The sequence below is a fragment of the Pararge aegeria genome, chromosome 14 (assembly GCF_905163445.1).
Source record: "Pararge aegeria chromosome 14, ilParAegt1.1, whole genome shotgun sequence".
NCBI classification, from domain to species: domain Eukaryota; kingdom Metazoa; phylum Arthropoda; class Insecta; order Lepidoptera; family Nymphalidae; genus Pararge; species Pararge aegeria.
The window spans coordinates 5,599,075-5,619,931 of NC_053193.1; the positions used below are offsets into that span (position 1 = coordinate 5,599,075).

Sequence of the window (20,857 nt, forward strand, 5' to 3'; positions counted from 1 at the left end):
ACCAGGTCAAATGCCCGGCTCAGGTCTAGAAAACACGCATAAATAGAGGTGTCACGTTTTGTGTAATACTGTATCGTGTGTTTTAAACTGACGATGGCTGAGTCCGTCGAGAGACCAGGTCGGAAACCAAACTGTGCATCATCAATAACCACATTTTAGTTTAGGTTGTACAAGGCGTTCCAAATTCTTACCAATCATCGTACCCAGGGAAATAGGGCGATAGTTAGAGGTGTGGAAGATAAGAATACCTTATACATAGGTTGTATAAACCACAGAGCTTCTCATGAAGTAGTCTTCCTCCGTATAATATATGCTCTATACTCACATCATCATAGCCTGGGCTTTTTCCCCTTTTCATTTTAGTCACAATATCGGTTACCTCACTAGCCGAAAACTGTATTTGAACACTACCAGGGTTGGGTAAGAATTAGGAATAGTTATTACCCCTCCACATCGGATCCACCTGCAGCGGTTGGACTTTAAACTTACTTGCAAACATATTGGCTATCTGTTCGTGACACTGCAAGCCGTCTACTAATATAGGCTTTCTTTGTTTATAATTAAAAGCCTTAGTTTCCTTCCAAAACTTAACAAAATTTTTCTGTTTCCGGTGCTGTTTATGTAAAGGAAACATTTACGTGGTTTCATAGCTCCGCTAGGCATCCTCTCACCGCTCAGCTAACTCAAAGTCTGGTGTAAATCCAACCTTAAACTTGAAATCCACTGAGGATCATGGTCAACGCCGCGGTTTGATCCTAATCCTTTTATTCTGCCGGGATTAAATGTCCTATGGCCAAACTATTTCATGTCAAAAAATAATTTTAGCACACAAGCTATGCGTAACAAATGCTATTTTTTTTATAATATTTATTTTAAAGTTAATAACATTTACCAGCAGATTTTTGCTAAAGTCCAATAAATAGTATTTTTATTGGACTTTATGAAATACGTGAAAGTTAGTTTACTGAATATTTCAGATATAGTTGGTATGCGCTGGCAAGTAAGAAATAAAACAAAATTATTCGTCATAATAATTATTTAATTAAAATAAAGTTGTAGAGATAGGTAATTGATAAAAAAAAAGAAAATAATAATAAATTAAATTTCAATAAATAATAATGATAAAGATTTTACTAATATAGATGCAAACTTGCAATAAAATAATATAATAATTTATTAAAAAAAAGTTTTGACGCAATTCACACAGTACACTTTAAAATATTATTAGTTCAAGGTTATCTAAAAATTAGGTACCTACTTAAGGTTTGAATTAAATACTCATTTTATAGCATTTCAATTAAGAAGTCCTTGTGACCTTATTTCGTTAATAATCGTAATTATCTGAGCACTGGCAGAAGATTAAAGAACTAAAGCTACCTTATTACTTTTAATTAAATAAAAAAATTTGCACAACCCCTACAATTAAAATAACATGCATAATGAAAGTAGTTTAATGTTCTGGAAATAAAGAAAAAATTAAATTTCTTTATTTTTTAAATAATTTACAATGCTGTATGACTTTTAATTTAGTCAGCCAGTCAATATTAATAATAATAATTTATAGTTTTTTATTATTATTTAAGTATAACTACCACCTACTTAACGGACGGATAATTTTTTGGATCTTAAGTGTTTTTACGATAAAAAAAATTAAAAACATATTTATTTATAAGGCTAGTTTTAAAGGGGGTTCTTAACATATAAATTCTGACAGCATTTATAATAAACACATCTGTTCCTGAAGTGTAAATAGTTGTTATGCGGTGTTTTGTCCTACTCAGCTACTAGCTAGTTTCAAATTTCAAAGCGTGACAAAACACAGTACACGTTTAAAATGCTATTTAAATTATTCTCTCCATGACCAAAGGTCTTAAGTTTTGTTCTTAGTTTTATGAAAATAGAAATGAGTATAGGTATGTTATACGAAATTGACATATTTACCCCCTCGTTTTAGCCTTGTATCTATACCTACTCCCTATCCTTATTGCATAAATATACTGTCCTTATTAACATGTAGGCATATTTTACTACAAAGTCGTGCAAACTAATTATAATTATAAGCTTATGCTCTTTACAAATATACCTATCTATAATTACTTATTACTAATCACTTATGTAAATATTTATAATCTCCAGTGTTTAAACAACACACCATTTAATTACATCAAGGCATTACATTAGGGCTTTTCATCCGATAATATTTATTCTATCTTTATCACTAACGATTTGTCATGTCCACCAGTCATTATTGTGAAGTTGATTTTACTAGTTAGATAGTAATTTTATTTTTGCATCTGGTATCGTACCAGAGAGGATACAATTGATCAACCGACGTAGACATAATCTGATGACAGATCTATTGATAATATGTAAGTCAATAAGATTAATTTGAACAGTAACCTATGTGTAATAATTAAAATTGGTGCATGTCTTACTATTATTTATTGTCTACTTAATATTCTATATTTATCATCACAAAAATAGCAAAACATTTTCAACTACAGATAAAAATACTATGATAATATTAGTCCTTTAATTTGACCAAATTTTTTATACATATTATAAAATGATGGAGTCCTTTGTACGTTAATGTCATCTAATTGCATTTGTTTAATATTTCTATTGTTCTTCGATTAATAATGTACTAGATGTGCAGTACCATATAAATTAAACGATGAGAAAAAGTGTCCGTTTTTTTATAATATATTATTTTTAGCTAAAAATACTGCAGCACTGATTTTGCTTTTTTGTTTTGTTCAGTAGCAAACTAACGAAAATATATTACCCTATTGTGGGTGAGATTCCATATTTCGTGGACACTTTATTCGGATCTAGTATTTCATTGATCGAAGCTAATAAAAACTATTTTATTTAATTAATACAAAAAATATATATTTTTAACTACTTTTATATTTTAAATAATAAAACACAACTTTTCCTGCGTATCACTAAGTGCAAACATGTGGCTGGCCTAGAAAAATATTTATGTTAACGACGACTCGATACGAGTCATTATTATTTCCTAAAAATACACCACAGAATATTTTAAGGGTAGAAATTCTGAAGGGCATCGGAATATATTGAGTTGTACGTGTCTCGAAGTACGTAAACACTATCTCCTGGTTTTCCATTAAACACATATGGGCCTTTTAAATTAGTGACCTTGGAATTAGTTGGCGCTGGCTTCGGCTTGGGTTTAGAGTAAGAAGGTGCATTATAGCTTGGTCGAGAGGGCGGCATCATAGGCTGTGAAGGGCCATAGCCGTAGGGATCTAAAGGCATTTGCTGAGGTTGTGGGTAACCAGGAGCGCCGCTCCACTGATATACACCTGTTGGTTTACCATTGGAAATGAAGTCGATTGGTAGATTTATGAACGGATCAGCTTGTTGGGGAACTTGTGGGAGCATTGGTGGCATGGGGGGTCCGATTGTTGGCGGTTGCGACACGTATCCCAATCCTGGCACAAACATATACGGTGTAGGTGGCAATCTTATGTAGAAAATAGGAGAATTATCGTACTGGAGAGAGTTCAGATTGTCATTTGGGAAAGAATCCGCTCCGTTCTTTTTCTTGTTCTGCTGGCGGCGTTTAGACGGAATTGTTCGTGATAAGTCATCGTCTTCGAAACGGTCGTCGTTAACAGAGAAAGTGACATCATCGTCGTCATCTTCAGAATAATCCAGGCCGGATGATAAGAACGAAGGATAGTATCCTCCAAAAAGGTTTAGTGCTTTATTCCTTCTATGCGTGGGTTCTGGAGCTTTTGTTGTAGTTTCCTTAAACTTATCTTCAAGTTTGCTTTGTCGTCCACTTTCAGTTTCTTCGGGCAAAGCGGCGTCACGTGATCTTCTAGAAGGAGCGCTTCGGGCTTGGTACATTATGTTAAGCAGTATCAGGACGGGCAGCAAAATTGAAGTTTTCATCTTGGTTTATCTGGAAAGAAGAGTAAAGATACTTTAATAAACTGAAAGTAAACTGGCTCACAAAATCAAAATTGATGATTAACTTGGAGGTAGCTGATTTTTCATTGTAATACACTTTCCATTCTTAAAGCGTTACAATTACAAATATAAATCAAATGAAAAATAAATGAGACTGGAGTCATTTGTCAGTTAGTCATAATATTTCACACATAATAAGAAGTGTCGGTGCTATGTTTTCTATTTTTCAACGCGTTGTCAGACTGAGATAAATTACAAGTCCGTCGCTCGTAGTGCTAATCGATTTGCAGTTGGCAAATAGACGATACAAACAAACAAAAACAATTTGTATCCATTACTTATTCTCGTTGCTGCCACTTACAGGAGTCCGTCTGCGATGATTTATTTGTAATATACATATACCTAATGCTTACTCAATTTATAAAGTCATACTATTGTATGAATGCAGTGTTTTTTTCTGTTTGTCATACTTTGGGGCAGCCTTGAGCAATGCTTCGGCGTATAGAGATTAAGTATTGTACTTCTATACCGGAAAAACTAATCTTCGCAACCTAGTAAAAAGCAGGAAAAACTCATTGCGGTAGAATAAAAATCTTCTCAAAATTTTTATCTTTCGCCTTATTCTACCTTTGTAGAAAAAACGACACGGGTACCCATTTAATACATTGAAAGTTTTATTATAATGCATTATCTAGTTATCGGAATTTCACTCAATACTAAAGTTTGAGATTCTTGTACAATTGAATCAATTAAATCACCGGAATGAGTAAAACAATAAATGTTGACAATAGCTTCAGGGACGGTTTTTTTGTGACGGTGTGCGCGCGCATCGTAAAAAAATATTCTCATCATTATTCTCTAATGCGCCAAAAGAAGTATAACTTCACCAACATTATATTTCGTTTATTTTAACAAGCTGTTGACCGGGTTCTTCGTCCGCGTTTGGAACCGATTGTTTTCCTTGGTTAAAAAATAGGTATATGATAATATATGTTACTCCACGTCCTTTTAACTAACTCTATGCCAAAAGTCAAATCAATTAGTTTCTTAGTTAAGGCGTAAAGTAAGCAGAAACAAACAAACAATAAAATGCACTTTCTTTCTTCTTTTTGCATTTATAATATTAATTATGGATTAAAGAACAGTCGCATGATCCCATACAACATCTTACCCGAAATCTATTTGAAGCGTTGAAAAATGGTAAAACTATATTTTATTTTCAGTTCTATTACTTAGAATTCATTAATTCATCAGGATTTTTCGTTTGATGCAGTCTCACGCGATTGTTTACCTATTTTCTTGTTAAATTTTGAGGAATGTTAACTGTGGAGAAACGATGACACCGCCTTGACAAGAAAATTGCATTGAATCACAATTACAAATATAAAAGAATGTACCTACCTATAACGTACACATGAATATTTATTAAGAAATTTAACTGTATGTATGTATATTAAGTATTGGTAGGCATTTTTTTCTGGAAAAATAAAGTTTTGGAAATCAGCAGTATTTTTTACGATCAAAATTATTTCATTAGTTCTTTGTTAGCAATTTGGTTTTGTGTGTTTTATGTTTTGTTTGGTTGATTAATTATAGTATAATTGAACGTCGGCAGGTTTTTGTTTATTTCACAAAGAAGTGCAAACACTTTAATCGTTGCAATTCCAATACAAAAAGGAGATCACAAATGCCTAGAACTCATTACATAGTTTTATCTTCGAATTAAAATTTTAGACCATGTTCTGCGACTAATTGGCACAATTTGATCTCGTTAAATGCATGATTGCGCAAATTACGGAGAAAAAATGCTATCCACCGACTCGAAAAAAGTAAACGTTTCACGATAATTATTTTATTGCATATCGTGTAAGTGCTCATACAAAAAGTCTTATCAGTGATGTAAGTGATTCTTACATACTAAGCGAAGAACGTTTTTGTAATTAATTAAGAGGTTTCTTGTTAACACTTTGCAGAGTGAGTTTTTATGAACTTAACATTTGGTGACTGCCTTCATGCCAATCATGAGGTCCTGGACTGTGTTCCCGGCTCGGGCCAATACTTATTGTTAGGTATTGATAGTTTTTCTGTGGTAGGCTAAAGTTAGGAAGCTGGTGTTAAGCAGATTACAACCAATATGTGTTAATCAAGCCCGCCAAACCCATTTATTGGACAAGCATAAGTTTTTAGCGTTTAATTACGTATTCCGTGGGTCACGGTAGCTAGATAAGTACTTAAATTTTTATAATTTAACACCTAAAGATATTTCCGCTACGACAAAAATATATACTACCTACTACACAACGTGTAAACGAATTACGAATCACTGTTTATTATTTATTTATTTATTTATACTCTTTATTTGTACACCACTCAAACAAAGAAACAAGACAAAAAAAGAACAAACACATGAAGAATGAAGCAGGATACAAAAGGCGGCCTTATCGCTAAGTAGCGATCTCTGCCAGGCAACCTTAGGATTAGGAAAACTAAAAAGAAAACAAATAGGTGGGGTACACTATTTAGTTGTTACTGTTGAAGGGTGCTTAAGTATATTTCATAAGGAATCACCCTGTTAAAATATTAAATTAAAAGAAGCATATTTTTCTAAGTGTTTACTTATAATCGCACCATTGAAGTCAAAAGACAGACTCGCGCATAGTACCTACGCTACGCGACGTTTACTTAAGGGGGCGTCCATAAATTACGTGAGGTGTTTTTTTTAATTTTATGTCCCCCCTCCCCCGCTGGTGAGATGTAGTGAGATTTTATATCTCTTTCAGTAAAAACTATGGCAGTGGTTTACGCAAACACTATTAATACGCGTTTTCGGTTTTACATATAATTCTCAGAGCCAGTACATAATGTACCTCTAAAGCCAGTGAAGTATTATTTCGGTTTTCATTTGTTTACTTATGACACATTATTTATTTGTTTATAATGTTTGTTTATATTACGAATTTAAAGATATAAGACATTTGTTATTTAAACTTATACAATTTTTTGAACCTATATTATTTTTCTTTCTAAACATTTCTGTCCTCTTTACTAAAAACCTTGGATGAAAATCCTGCTGGGCATTGAATTTCGCTTACGGACATAATTACATTTCTATATAGATGAGAATAATAAGCGGTGGTAGCCCAGTGAGTAGGAGCTCGACTTCACTTTCGGGGGGCAGAGTTCGAATCCCAGCACGGACCTTTAACTTGTCTGAGTTACGTGCGTTTTAGTAATTAAATAATCACTTGCGTCAGCGGTGAAGGAAAACATCGTGAGGAAACCTGCATGCCTGAGAGTTCTCCATAATGTTCTGAAAGGTGTATGGAGTCCACCAATCTGCACTGGCGTAGAGGACTACAGATTAACCCCTTCTCATTAAGCGACGAGACCCTTGCCCTATAGATTAGAAAAACTAAAAAGAAAACAAATAGGTGGGGTACACTATTTAGTTGTTACTGTTGTTATAGTTACTGTTGAAGGGTGCTTAAGTATATTTCATAAGGAATCACCCTGTTAAAATATTAAATTAAAAGAAGCATATTTTTCTAAGTGTTTACTTATAATCGCACCATTGAAGACAAAAGACAGACTCGCGCATAGTACCTACGCTACGCGACGCGTACCTAGAACTTAGTGGGCCGGTAATAGATTGATATGAACTCTCTCGCTGCATTTCTCGTAAGGTACGCAATAGTCTCAACAAATTAAAACAAACAGAACAAAAAATGTATCAAAAGCATCCGCCAAGATAGTATCTGCGCAATAGGCGGTAATACAAGTATCTACAAGACTATCAAGTAAAAAGAAGTCGCGCATTGAACTGTACGTTTTTTTATCCATTACACATTTAATGTAAACATTCCATCATGGGCTGTCGTCGAGGTTTAAGCAAATGAGTGATTAATGAGATGTCGTATACACTGTTCGCGGTTGATGTCAGAAAAACTTAATAGGTTCGAGTAGTGTAACTTGATCAAAGATCGAGCAATTGTTGTTTTGACAACTTACGCGCAACGGCGACCGCTATGAGTTTAAGGAGGACCCGGGTTCGATTCCCTGCAGGAGCAATTTGGGAATTTATAATTTCTGAATTTTCGTGCAGTGAGCTTACAATAGTAGCATAATAAATCAATGGTTTCGGGATCAACATGCTACATAATTTAGATCGCTAACTTTTATTTTTTTTATTTTTTACAATACGCACATCGCCATCTAGCTCCAAAGTAAGCGTAGCTTGTGTTATGGATGCTAAGATGACTGATGAATATTTTTTTTATGAATAATATACATAAATACTTATAAAGTACATATAAACACCCAGACACTGCAAAACATTCATGTTCATCACACAAACATTTACCAGTTGTGGGAATCGAACCCACGGCCTTTGACTCAGAAAGTAGGGTCGCTGCCCACTGCGCCGATTGGCCGTCAACTAAAAGGAATGAAGAGAGAAAAAAGTTAGGTTAAGTTGTTATTTTATGCATACTTGTTATATTGCTACATTTTTTAATTTATAAATTTTATATTTATGTTTATGTTATGTCTATATATGTTCTTCCTTCTCGAAATAATACTAATCATTCTTTTTATCCCGATATAGTTTACTACTCAAACCTTATCAAGTCAAATCCACTTTGGGCGGCCCCTTTCATGAGTTTAACAGGCTGTCTGCTCTAAGGGCCGAAAGGCCGCGAAGCAAATAACATCTGCTACAAACAAAGTCACTTCATGATGACCACAACAACTCAGACATGACTGTAAAGAAAATAACCTTGACTTTATTCAAAGATGTTAAATAATCTATACCCCTTGTTGGTTTTGATTCTAAATCAGAACCTCTTGACAGGTAGGGTGGCGACTAGCCACGACCAAAGCTTCCAAAACAGACACCGAACAGAACGGAAAAAATTCAGAAATTATTAATTCCCGTATTGCCACAGCTAGGGATAGAAAACTGTGCCTCCCAGAACTCCCTTAGTAGACCACAGCGCTTGTCACTGCTCGAATAATGTTGACAGAAAAATAACTTTTTAGTTGGAATTTTTTAACGCACAATTTTGGTATTTAATAGATATAGGGATACAGTACACGCTAACAAAGCTACAAGCAGAACTAGTATAAAATAATAACAAAAAATTAGCTTATCCCTCTCTTACTGCCTTTTCTAGTAATTCCAGTAGCATTAGGCACGCACCGCAAACGTATGTGGTTTTCATTCCGTGTCTACTTAGCTCATTACCCTTACATACATTTTCCATATTAGTTTTAGTTGTTTTTTTGCGAAAGCTAAGTACCTGTATAGACTTTCAGAAATATAAATTACCGACCAACTCCGACTGCGGTTTCGCACGCGCACCGACTGTATCTGTTGCTATTAAAAGTTACCGTGTGAATTTTTCATGTAATACTTTATAATTTTATAAGTTTTGTTTTGCCACACCCACACTCGTTTTCCTCGCACGTCCTTAGGTTAGCTGGCAAAATGCTTTAACGTTAAGCACGCCTTTTGTGAACCGATTTTTTGGTTGTACATTAAAAAGTTAAAAAAAATCAATCCTCCTCAATTATAAAAAGTCATCGAAAGCCAAAATAAGAAGACATCGAAGCTATTTTTTCTATCTTATTTATCCCTGGATAGGAACTGTAAAATTTTCGGGCTGAAAATTAGCTTGAGAGTAAGTGATAGGTACGACTGGATTCGATTGCAGAATGAAACATTGCAGTTTGCACTTTTTTTGATGATTTGTAGGAGTCGTCGAGAATAAATAAAATTTTATATTTTTATACATGTATTTTTAAGCTAAGAAAGTTTATTATATTTAATAATACCTACTTGAAATTTTCGTTAGATGTAATTTTCACAATTTATTCTAACGTGATAATTTTACTGAATTGTTTTGAAGCAAAAGTCACACCATATAGATCTACAGCAATGTACTCTTAACAAGAGTCATTGTCGAAGGTCTATGATTCTCCTACTTTTGGCGGAGTATAGCAAGTTAAGCTTAATTTCACATCATGGAATTCCGCAATTTCTTTGCGCCTGCTTCTATCCAAACTAGTCGTCTGCTAACTGATACCAGATTAATATTTTTAAAAATACCTTTGGTTATTTAAAAAGCTAAACCCGAAAGTAGAAAAAACCCACATCGAAAAATAACTGCAATGGGTACTATGCAAAGAAAACAGGAATCGTGAAGAAACCTGCATGCCTGAGAGTTCTCTTTAATCTTCTCTATGGTGTGTGGAGTCCACAAATCCGAACTGGGCCAGTATGGACTACGTCCTTAACCAAAGTGTGGCAAGAGACCCGTGCCCTGTAATGAGCCGGTATTGGTTTGACATGAAAATAATTGATTTTTATTTACTACCATTATAAAGCTCGTTATTCGAAAAATTATCTATTTTTAACGGCGTACCTGTACATCGAGATTATGGTGCGAATACATTCATAATAACACGTTTAGACTAAACATCGAGAGCATTAAATAGAATTATAACGAGTATCCGAGCCAAGTGTAATTATATTAATCTCATTGCGCCGATTAAAGTGTATTTAAGTACAACTGATTACTGTCATCGACACTTTTTGCTTGGTACACTAATTTGACGCCATGATGATATTAAGAGGCGTACTTAATTTAAATTCACTTCTACCTTAGGATTACAATATAAGTACACTAAACAATTTTGTATTTTTATTCGGTCACATAAGTAGGTATATAGGCAATGGGTAGTATTCGTTATTAATAAATAATTGATTATTACAGTTGGGAAAGCATCGTTCCGGAACGCAAAAACTTTTAATGGGACGTCTTATCATCAAGAAAACATTTCATAAATTGATTGAATTTTTCAAAGCTACTGCTGCTGCTTATCTTCTTGCTATTCCCCTTCTGAAATTCTGGTGGTCCTTTTAGAGGACATTTTTTTTCACAAATTCTATATTTACGAGTATGTACCGAAGTACAAAGCCAAAAGTAACATATTAAATCGATGTACGAACCATCATGTTTAATATGCAGGTGCTATTACTATTATGTTTTGTTTTTAACTTTGGAAGCGTGTTGCTTGTTATCGACAATCTTATTTAAACCGCATGTGGAGATATATTTCATGAGCACCAACTGCCAAAACGTGAAATTTATCATTAGTGTTTATTTAGCGGTTAGTCAAAAAAAGAATTTTTATTTTATATTTTTTAATTTTTTTTTTTATATTTTTTTAGAACTACCCGTCATATTTCTATGTAGCTTTAAAATACTTTACCTAGTTATAATTCCGAGCGCTTAACGATGAATACCGGTGTACGGATAAACCCGACTGGGTTTTTGTTACGCCGTAACAGATATTGTTATGTTAACATAAAAATGTTTATTTTTCATTAAATAAATAATAATAGTCAAGTCCTAAGTTGAATAAAACTTATATAGAATATATTCAACAGTTAATATGCTACAGTCTTAACTTTTCTCATTCTAAGATGGGCCGTGCCCTGCAAACGGCCGTTAAAGGGCAGAATGTTTGTCATAAATATTTAACGACCTCTAGCGCAACGGTGAGAGCTGTGAATTTAATGAGGAGGTCTCGGGTTCGATTCCCGGCAGGGGCAATTTGGGATTTTATTGTTTCTGAATTTTCTTTGGCCTGGCTGGTTACCACCCTACAGGAAAAGACGTGCCGCTAAGCGCTTTAGTGTTCCGGTGCGATGTCGACCATCTTAGACTGCATCATCACTCACCACTAGGAACAAAAATAAAAATAAGTTGATGAAAGTTGGGTTCAACATGAAAGTCTTTTTTTAAAACATTTTTTTAACAGATATTGTGTAGCAGCCATAAGAATTCAGGATCAATGACTTTGGTACTCGATACCGAAATATAAAATAATCAACTTAATTTTTATAAATCCATGTGGTAATCGACATCCATTTAAAACTCGATAAAATTTTATTCATATTATTACACTGGTACATCTAATATATCATTATATATTTTTAGGTACATACAACTTTACGTACTCCAAACCAAACCTCCAAACTTATACAACTTAAAAATAATATATTTAAAACAAAATAATAAGGAATAATTCAAATTATTTAATAAAAAATAAATCTGTTTTTTTCATCGTATAGTTAAAAAGGATGCAGCGGTTAGAATGCGATTTCACGCAAAACGCTCGTAAACATTTGGGCAGGTTTTTAGATAAGTAATATATTTTACGGCTAAAACGAGGCTGGGATCAGGACAGCTTGAACCCCCTCTCGGACAATACAGAGGCTTGTATAGTGATAGGTATCTGTGATCTGGTGGAAGGCTTTGGCCATAGCTTGGTACAACCTTACGTTCCAGTACAATACCACGTAGAAACCATAGCGGTTAGAGTTTAATATAAATGTCAAATCTTTAACAGGTTAGCTCGCTACCATCTGTGTCTGTATAATCACTTAACATGAGGTAAGATGCAATCGTCAAGTAACTAGTGGAATAAAACAACAACAACACTTGTAATTGTAATTTATATTTTATTACAACCGTACAACAACATTTGTGATTGTAATTTATATTTTATTTTAAAAATATTTGTACACTCTCTGTATATTGGATAGAAGCAGGCGTTACTTTGCGGAAATCCATTATACATTTTGAAAATTGAGCTTAATTTGCTATACTCCGCCAACAGCAGCAGAATCTGTACTCTGAAACCGGAGCATCCACAGGAGATGTTGACTTAACAATTATTCATTGTAAACATCTCCTGAGGATGCTCCGGTTTCGGAGCGAAACGTGCGTAGAGGGTACATTGCCGAGGATCTGTTTGGTGTGGTGTATACGGATTGAAGTAATTATAAATTACACCATACAGATTCTGCTGCTGTTCGCGGAGTATAGCAAATCAAGCTTAATTTTCATAACACACTGTCTGTGACAGTCGATTGTGAACGGTCTGTTTGATGAAATGTGCACTTGTTATGTACCCACAATTTGGCAAATAAATAAATATTATTATTTAAAAAAAAAACGTATGAAATATGCTGATCAACTTAACATTTTCCCAGGCAAATAGTAGCTTATTTGCTTATGGGTTCATCTAAACTCGTGTAGAATAGAGATGGCCAGTAATAAGAGATACGCGAAAGCAAGCAGCTCTCCCACGCTTAAACGGCTACGCTGATTATCATGTAATTGAATACGGATATTAATAGTTCGTTCGCAATGTTAATGCTAATACAGATACGTGTAAGCCGCTTTTTTATTATGATCACTTAAACTGTTCTCATAGATTGAGACTGTTTTGAAACTTAGTTAGGTAAGCATGCTTATAACAACTACCCTACGAATGTACAACCAGGTACAACTTCTTATATGTTAAGTATATCAACCTCTCTGGAGAAACGGTGAGCGCTTTGAATTTAATTAGGAGGTACCGGGTTCGATTTCCGATAAGAGCAATTTGGGAACTTATATTATATTCTGAATTTTCTGTGGTCTGGCGTTGTGGGAGGCTTTGGCCGATGTTACAGAGATTGCAGTTAAAGGCTAACTTGTAGTGGAATAAAAATAAAGAAAAGTAAGTTTTTTTAAATAAAATGGAAGTTTATAATGATCCTCCTATTTGACATTAAATTTTATTGACATATTAATACCGATTATATAACATTATTTACATTTTATTTTATTACGAATTGTGTTGAATTTTGAATAATAATTTTCCTACTTTTCATAAAAATAATAAACTTAGATAATGAGAACTACTACGTTACCTCATATGTTACAAATAATAAGATATAAGTGTACCATAATTTATCTACCTATGAATATTGCATGCTATTTAAAGATTTTTTTTTAAATTAGACTAGTAGTTAATCTCTGGAGCTAAATAATAAATACTAATACTAAATATTATTATTATTATTTGTTATTTAGTTCCAGAGATTAGTGCATTCAAATAAATAAACATTTATCCCCCTTAGATATATATAGCCTTCCTCAAAAATCAAATACTTCTTCAGCTTTATTAGGGAAGTAGGGAAACGAATAAACACTAACACAATATTACCTATTTTATCTTTTTTTAAATGACCTTGGCCTTTGTTAACCGCTAATTAAGGAAATCATTATTTTACGGTTTTCCTTCATGAAGCATAAACTATTATATTATGAGTAGGCTCATACGAAATATGATGAGTTTTAGTACTAAAATATAAAACTAAAGTAAGCATTGTTTAAGACCCATCAACTTCCCCAAGCAATAGAGTCAGTTTATGTTTGGCAATTTTTATTAAATTCACAAATCATTTTTCTATGGCGTTTAATTTTTAATAACATTTATAATCCGCATAAGCCTTTTTACGTCTTACTGCTTAAATATTCCTTATCTGTTGTAGGAGTCTTAGCGTGATGTATATGTCGGCGATACGCCAGGGTTTTCACGCTCGGTGTCCATTATAATAAAATAACTCACAAAATATCACGTAGTTTATTTTCGCACAATTGCTAGTATAGAACAGAGACGATTTACATAAATTAAACGCTTTTATAGTTTCCTTACAATGGCTAAAACGGATATAGCAAATACAACTTCTTTTGAAACAAACAAATAAAATTAGGTACTGCAAAATAATTCTTAAAATATTCCTTAATATTTATAATAAATGTTTAATCAATTTAAATTACTTAAAATGATTAATCATTTATATAATACAGAGATTTGTTCATTTAATTGCAACAAACATTAGTCAGTCTAAAGATGGCGCTGCAGGCCAGATTTAAAATGAATTAAAGAAAGACTTATTGCATAAAATAATAAAGTTTGATACAGAATAATGATATTAATTCTATAAGATATTAATTTGAACATTTTCACAGTAAATAAAGTAGTTTAACAATAAATGGAACATCAAACATCTTTAAAACATTCAAACAGTCAAAACAGTGTCTATTAAATATCAGGCCCTAATAAGTAGCGGTTTCATGTTTACAAATAACTATTTGAATTTAAATCCGATATATTTCAGATATTTTTATAATAAAATATTCACTTTAACGATAAACTAAAACGTAAATATCAATAGTCGCCAATTATTGCCGACAGGTGGCGATTTGCGCCCATATATACCTTCGCCAAGAACTTTTCTCAGTCTTGCACTATAGCAGTATTATCGAATTTGGGTTTCATGATACACATTACCTTATGTTTGCCTTATTTTGTACTATTTTTAATTTACTGTGTAACTGTTAATTGGAACAAACTTATTAATATTATTATTTGCAATTCGTGTTAACCGCACTGATTGAAAATGTAAAAAGTTATTAATATTATTATTTGCAATTCGTGTTAACCGCACTGATTGAAAATGTAAAAAGTTATATTTGGTACTTAAATAACTATCCATTGTAGTCTAAAGTAGTATAATATTTAAACCTCTGCATTTGAGCTTTGCCAAGGCTTTTTATTTTAAAACTATGTTTTTACTTACTAAAAACGCTAATCTTTAAAAGCCGTAATTTTTTTTTTCTATTCCACTACAAGCTAGCCCTTGATTGCAATCTCACCTGGTGGTAAGTAATGATGCAGTCTAAGATGGTAACCTCCACAGCGTATGGTAGTCATACCCCAATTTGGTCTCTACGCGACATCGCACCGGAACACTGAATCGCTTAGCGGCACGTCTTTGTCGGCAGTAGCCACGGCGAAAGCCTCCCACTAGACCGTCTCAAATTTATTGACATAAGGCGACATGTTGCAGGACGTGCACCTTTCATGCTCTGTGAAGTGTAGCTCTGTTTATAGTCGATGGTATTCCACTTAACATCAGATGTGGCATCTGCTTGGTCCGCCAATTATAACCATAAAAAAAGACATACCAACGCGAAGGGCCTCCATTCCAGCACCTTAGAACCTAATGCCCATTAGTCCTCCGAGCTATGTGCCACTTCAGCTCCGCGACTCAGTCAGTTATTTAATTATTTCTTTAGCAACGCACCCCGTGAAGACATTACAGTTGCTCAATTCGTCTCCCCGGGGCTATTAAAAGAATGTAACAACAAGTAATAATAACAAAAAAAAAATTAAATTAAAACATAAAAATAAGGTATATAAAATTAAGAATAAAAAAAATAAAAAATGAAAATAGCAATAACCAAAAATACGAAAATAATGTTATGTTAGTTACTCTGATATCCGGTGTTGATTACGTGAATATACGCCATCGTTGCTTAATAACTTTAAACCATCTTGCACGGCCCATAGTTAGCCACCACTAAAGTCATCTCTAGTAACAGGCTTATAATAAATAAATAAATAAATAAATACACTAAGACAATACACATCGCCATCTTGCCCCAAAGTAAGCGTAACTTGTGGTATGGGTGCTAAGATAACTGATGAATGTTTTTATTATTAACTAGCTGTTGCCCGCGACTTCGTTCGCTTTTGTTTTTGTTTTTCGAAAGACATGTGCCTCATAAATATGGCAGCACTTTATGTATTTAGGATAGCTAAGCCTGGTGTAAAATCGTCAAACACTTTCGTCCCCTCTCCCAAGAGAACTGAGCTTAATTTCGGGATAAAAAGCATCCTATATTACTTCTAATACTATTAGGAATATGTGTACAAAGTTTCACGAGGATCGGTTAAGTAGTTTTTGCGTGAATGCGTAACAAACAAACTTACATTGACATTTATAATATTAGTAGGGATGTACATTACAATATACACATAAACAACCTGACACTGAGTAGCATTCATGCTTATCACACATTTTTCCAGTGTTGGGAATCGGACCCACAGCCTTGGACTCAGAAAACAGGGTTTATGCCCACTGCGCCGATCGGCTGCCGAACGGCCTCTTCTTACTGTGGGAGAAGACCCGTGGCCTGTAGTGGACCGGTAATGGGTTTAACATATGTTGACGGTGCATAGTCAGCACATATATGAAAATTTAATTTATGTCCATAAAAATATAACAAAATTTAAAAAGAAAATGCACTGTAACAATATAAATATTAGAAGCAAAAATAAACTCGTTGTGCCGTTTACTAGGCTACACAAAATTGCAAATTCATTCAAGGGCAATTGTATATTATTTTATAACAAATTACCAAATGAAATCTTTGAGTTGTCTCTCAATAAGTTCAAAGTTTATATAAAACGTAAGCTTACAGAAAAATCCTATTATAACATTAAGGATTATTTAAACGATAAAAAAGCTTGGGTGTGAATTGCTCTAGCTTCATAGCTTAATTTAAATTTACTGGAAGATGGTGATAACAAAATAATAAATTTACCCGGCTAAGTTTGTTGTGGGCTCTTCTTAGACCAGGGTGCGTTTGGAACCCTCGTAGCTTTAGATTTAAGTTGGCGAACGAAGTTATCACCATCCCGTTACAATTATGTAAACAAATATGTATGAACGCTTCATAAGTGCCTGTGATAGGCCTACATAAATAAAGAAATTATGAATTTGAATTTGAATTTAATGGTTATGATGAAAAAATAGAAGTTCTGCTCCTTTTTCTACCCGTTTTCAATATGTGGCAGTTAATCCGACGATATAATAAATCAGCAATTTATCTGGCTGCCTTTAGAAAGTCCATCCGTTTCACTTAAAATGTATCTCGGCACTTCCTACAGGTTAAAACGAACCATATCTAATAGATATAAAGTTAATTAATACCGACAGATTTATGAATCTGGAAAAAGGACCTAGTACATTAGTTTCAAATTCTTTTACCGCGATAGGACTCCAACATAGAGATAAAAACTAAGAACCCAAATAGTTCTTAAACTATAAGCTGGTTTTTAAAGATTATCATCCGTCTTTCTACTTACTTATGCTACTTCAGCTTGTGTAGTTCCACTGCTTGGCATAGGCATATGCATTCTCAAAGTTTTATTTATTTTTATTTATACTCTTTATTTGTACACAAATAAAAATACAGAAGAAGATTAAAAAAAAAACAGACAGAAGCAGTATACAAAAGATGGCCTTATCGCTTCGTAGCGATCTCTTCCAGGCAACCTTAGGATAAGGAAAACAATTGGATAACAAACTGTAGGTTGAGAGTTGATAGGGGTTAAGAACTTAGACACGTCACTCTGTTCCAATGCAGGTTAATAATGGCAGTGATAATAACCTAATGCAGAGTTAAGAACATATAGAATCCTCGTTCAGCCATTATTGTGTGCAGTGCATTGTGTCCAAAAAAAGTGCGGAATGCGGAATGTTGCTAGCTCACAAACTTTTCTAATTTTCCCATTCTTTGGCCAACGCTTCGAACATTAGATGTAAAATATTTACTCTCAACTGCTAAATGCTATGAAGTGTCTAACCGTCTGTTCGAGAAACAACTTTAAAGTGGAGTGGTTTTTGATGCTCCAATATTAGTCGTGTAAACGGTTTCTGTGTGCTCCTAATTCTGTGAAGCAAAACCTATGGTTTAATGTGCTTTTTTCTTACATCTGCTACATGAGGTTGAAAAAAAGTCATAATAACTAATCAATGTTATTCTTAACCATATTCCTGATTAAATCACACTTCAATTTACACGATTCAATAAAATTTTGTTTTGAGCAAAACATAGAGCGGTTTCTTAAGCAGCCTGAGAGTTTTTCATAACGTTCTCAAAGGCGTGTGAAAAATTAAATTCAAAATTAATTTATTTCAAGTAGGCCTACATTATAAGTACGTAAGTAATAAGCAGTTTTGAAACGTCAATTATGTATGTTTCTAGTGACTCTACCACCGTTTCGGAAAGCAGATTCTACTGAGAAGAGCCGGCAAGAAACTCAGTAGTTGCTCTTTTCCAACATCAACATTTAGTGTTGGAAGTGAAGTGTACCAATACGCCTTTAGCCATCATGGTTGACTACGGCCTTTACCCTTCTCATTCTAAAAGGGGACCCGTGCCCTGAATTGGGCCGTTAATGCTTTGATGATAATGATAATGCATGGATTCGGAATAATAACACATAAGCTATCGTTCCTGTAAGTGTCAGAAAAAAAGTGTTCTAAAGAGGAATGGAAAACAACCTTTTATAATTACCCTGGAAATAAATGTATCGTTTATTTAACCAGCTAGTAATATTTACGTAGCAAGCTAGGCTGGTAATAAACAAGTTAGCAAGTCGGCTAAACTTAAACCACACATTACCGAACAGGCTTTCCCTTACGTTCAGGATTGGACTATTAACCTAGCGCACAGCTTGCGGTCGGCGGCTATACAAAAATGCGTCTAAAACCGCATAAGTAACATAGTTATGTAATTACGCGGATTTTCCTCAATTAGTTTCATAATGTAGGTTTTATTATTTCGTGTAAGGATAATAGGATTTAAAAAAAATATAAAAACCCATTTCATTTTAATACAATGAATTGTATTAAACGTATAAAACCAGGAAGTAATTCAGTAAGTTGTTTTTTTTCAAGAATCGCTTTTATCAATTCAGATGAAATTTATGTTGTACCACCTGTGAACCACAAACTATCAAACAAAAAAAAACATCATAAACAATTCCTTATTGGCGAAGAAGTCATCGCGTAATATACTTTCAAAAACATACTTTATTTATAAAAAGTCTGTTAAAAAATTAGATATATTTTTCAACATTGTTAATATTGTTAGCTGTATTGCAGCCAAAATCAACTGTTTTTGAAATTTATTATTTTAAGGTTTCGTATTTTTTAACGGATAATTATTTTTTTACGATTGTGTAGACTAGCTATTAAAATACTAAATAACTGAAGAATCGCCAATCTCTCATACTGATCACTGACAGACTGAACCAGTCGCTCATTGGAAGAGTCACATAGAACTTCTTCTCATTAGGCTGCCCTAAGGCTGATTATTGGGCTTAGGTACCGAGCTCCGTCTTTAAGATAATGTTTATTTATGTTGTAATAATAAAAGAAAATTTGACGGCTGATTGGCGCAGTGGGCACCCTGCTTTCTGAGTAGCCGTGGCCGTGGGTTCGATTCCACAACTGAAAAATGTGTGATGAACATGAATATTTTTCAGTGTCTGGGTGTTTATATGTTATAAGTATTTATGAATATTATTCATTAAAAAATATTTACAGTTTAGTACCCATAACACAAGCTACGCTTAATTTGGGGCTAGGTAGCGATGTGTGTATTTTTGTAGTATATTTATTTATTTATTAATCTTAAAGTGCTCTCCGAGTGCAGAGAAAAGGGTTAGGGTTACCGTTCAAGTTACAAGATAGGGTCAGTTTGCTAAGCCCATTTGGGCTAGCTCTGGGGAAAACTGATCATGAACTTTTATATGTTTAATCCCCATTTCATAAACCATTATGATCAATATGATCATCATCATCAATTCAAATGATTGAAGCTTACAACTGGACATAGGTCTTTTGTAGGGAGTTCCAAAATCCACGGTTCTGGGTCGCTTGTTTCCAGCGACTCTCAGTGACTCGCTTGTTGTCGTCTGTCCACCTCATGCGGAGGCCGACATACGCTGCGTTTACCGGTGCAAGGTCCGACCACAACGTACATCGGTTCTTCGAGCTATGTGCCCCGCCATTGCCTCTTCAGCTTCGCGACGCGCTGAGCAATATCGCTAACTCTAGTTCTTGTACGGATCTCCTCATTTCTGATTCGATGACGTGAGATACTTCTAGAATAGCTCTCTCCATCGCCCGCTAAGTGACTCCTTATGAAGCTATTAGAAAGCGACCACAGTTCAGATCCGTAAGTATCATCAATATATCTCCAGGTAACTTAACACGTAGGAACTAAATGTATTGGTATCATGAAACGCCACCTTAATAGGACAAGTAAATAAAATCTACCATTTACCTTCGTATATTGGGACTTTAGGAGGTAGATTTATGTGGTGTTAACTATTAAGAATAATGAGCGTGGAAACATGAGTAAACAACTACCTA

General features: G+C 34.0%; 1 protein-coding gene across 1 annotated transcript in view; it reads right to left on the reverse strand.

Annotated features, from left to right (window-relative positions):
- Nucleotides 1-2,938: 2,938 nt before the first annotated feature.
- The window catches only part of LOC120629508, a 28,438-nt gene continuing 10,519 nt past the window's right edge, over nt 2,939-20,857 (reverse strand). The window contains exon 2 of the mRNA XM_039898453.1: nt 2,939-3,934. Within this exon, the coding sequence (XP_039754387.1) occupies nt 3,046-3,924 (879 nt within the window). The 5' untranslated portion in view covers nt 3,925-3,934 and the 3' untranslated portion in view covers nt 2,939-3,045. The remainder of the gene's footprint in view (nt 3,935-20,857) is intronic.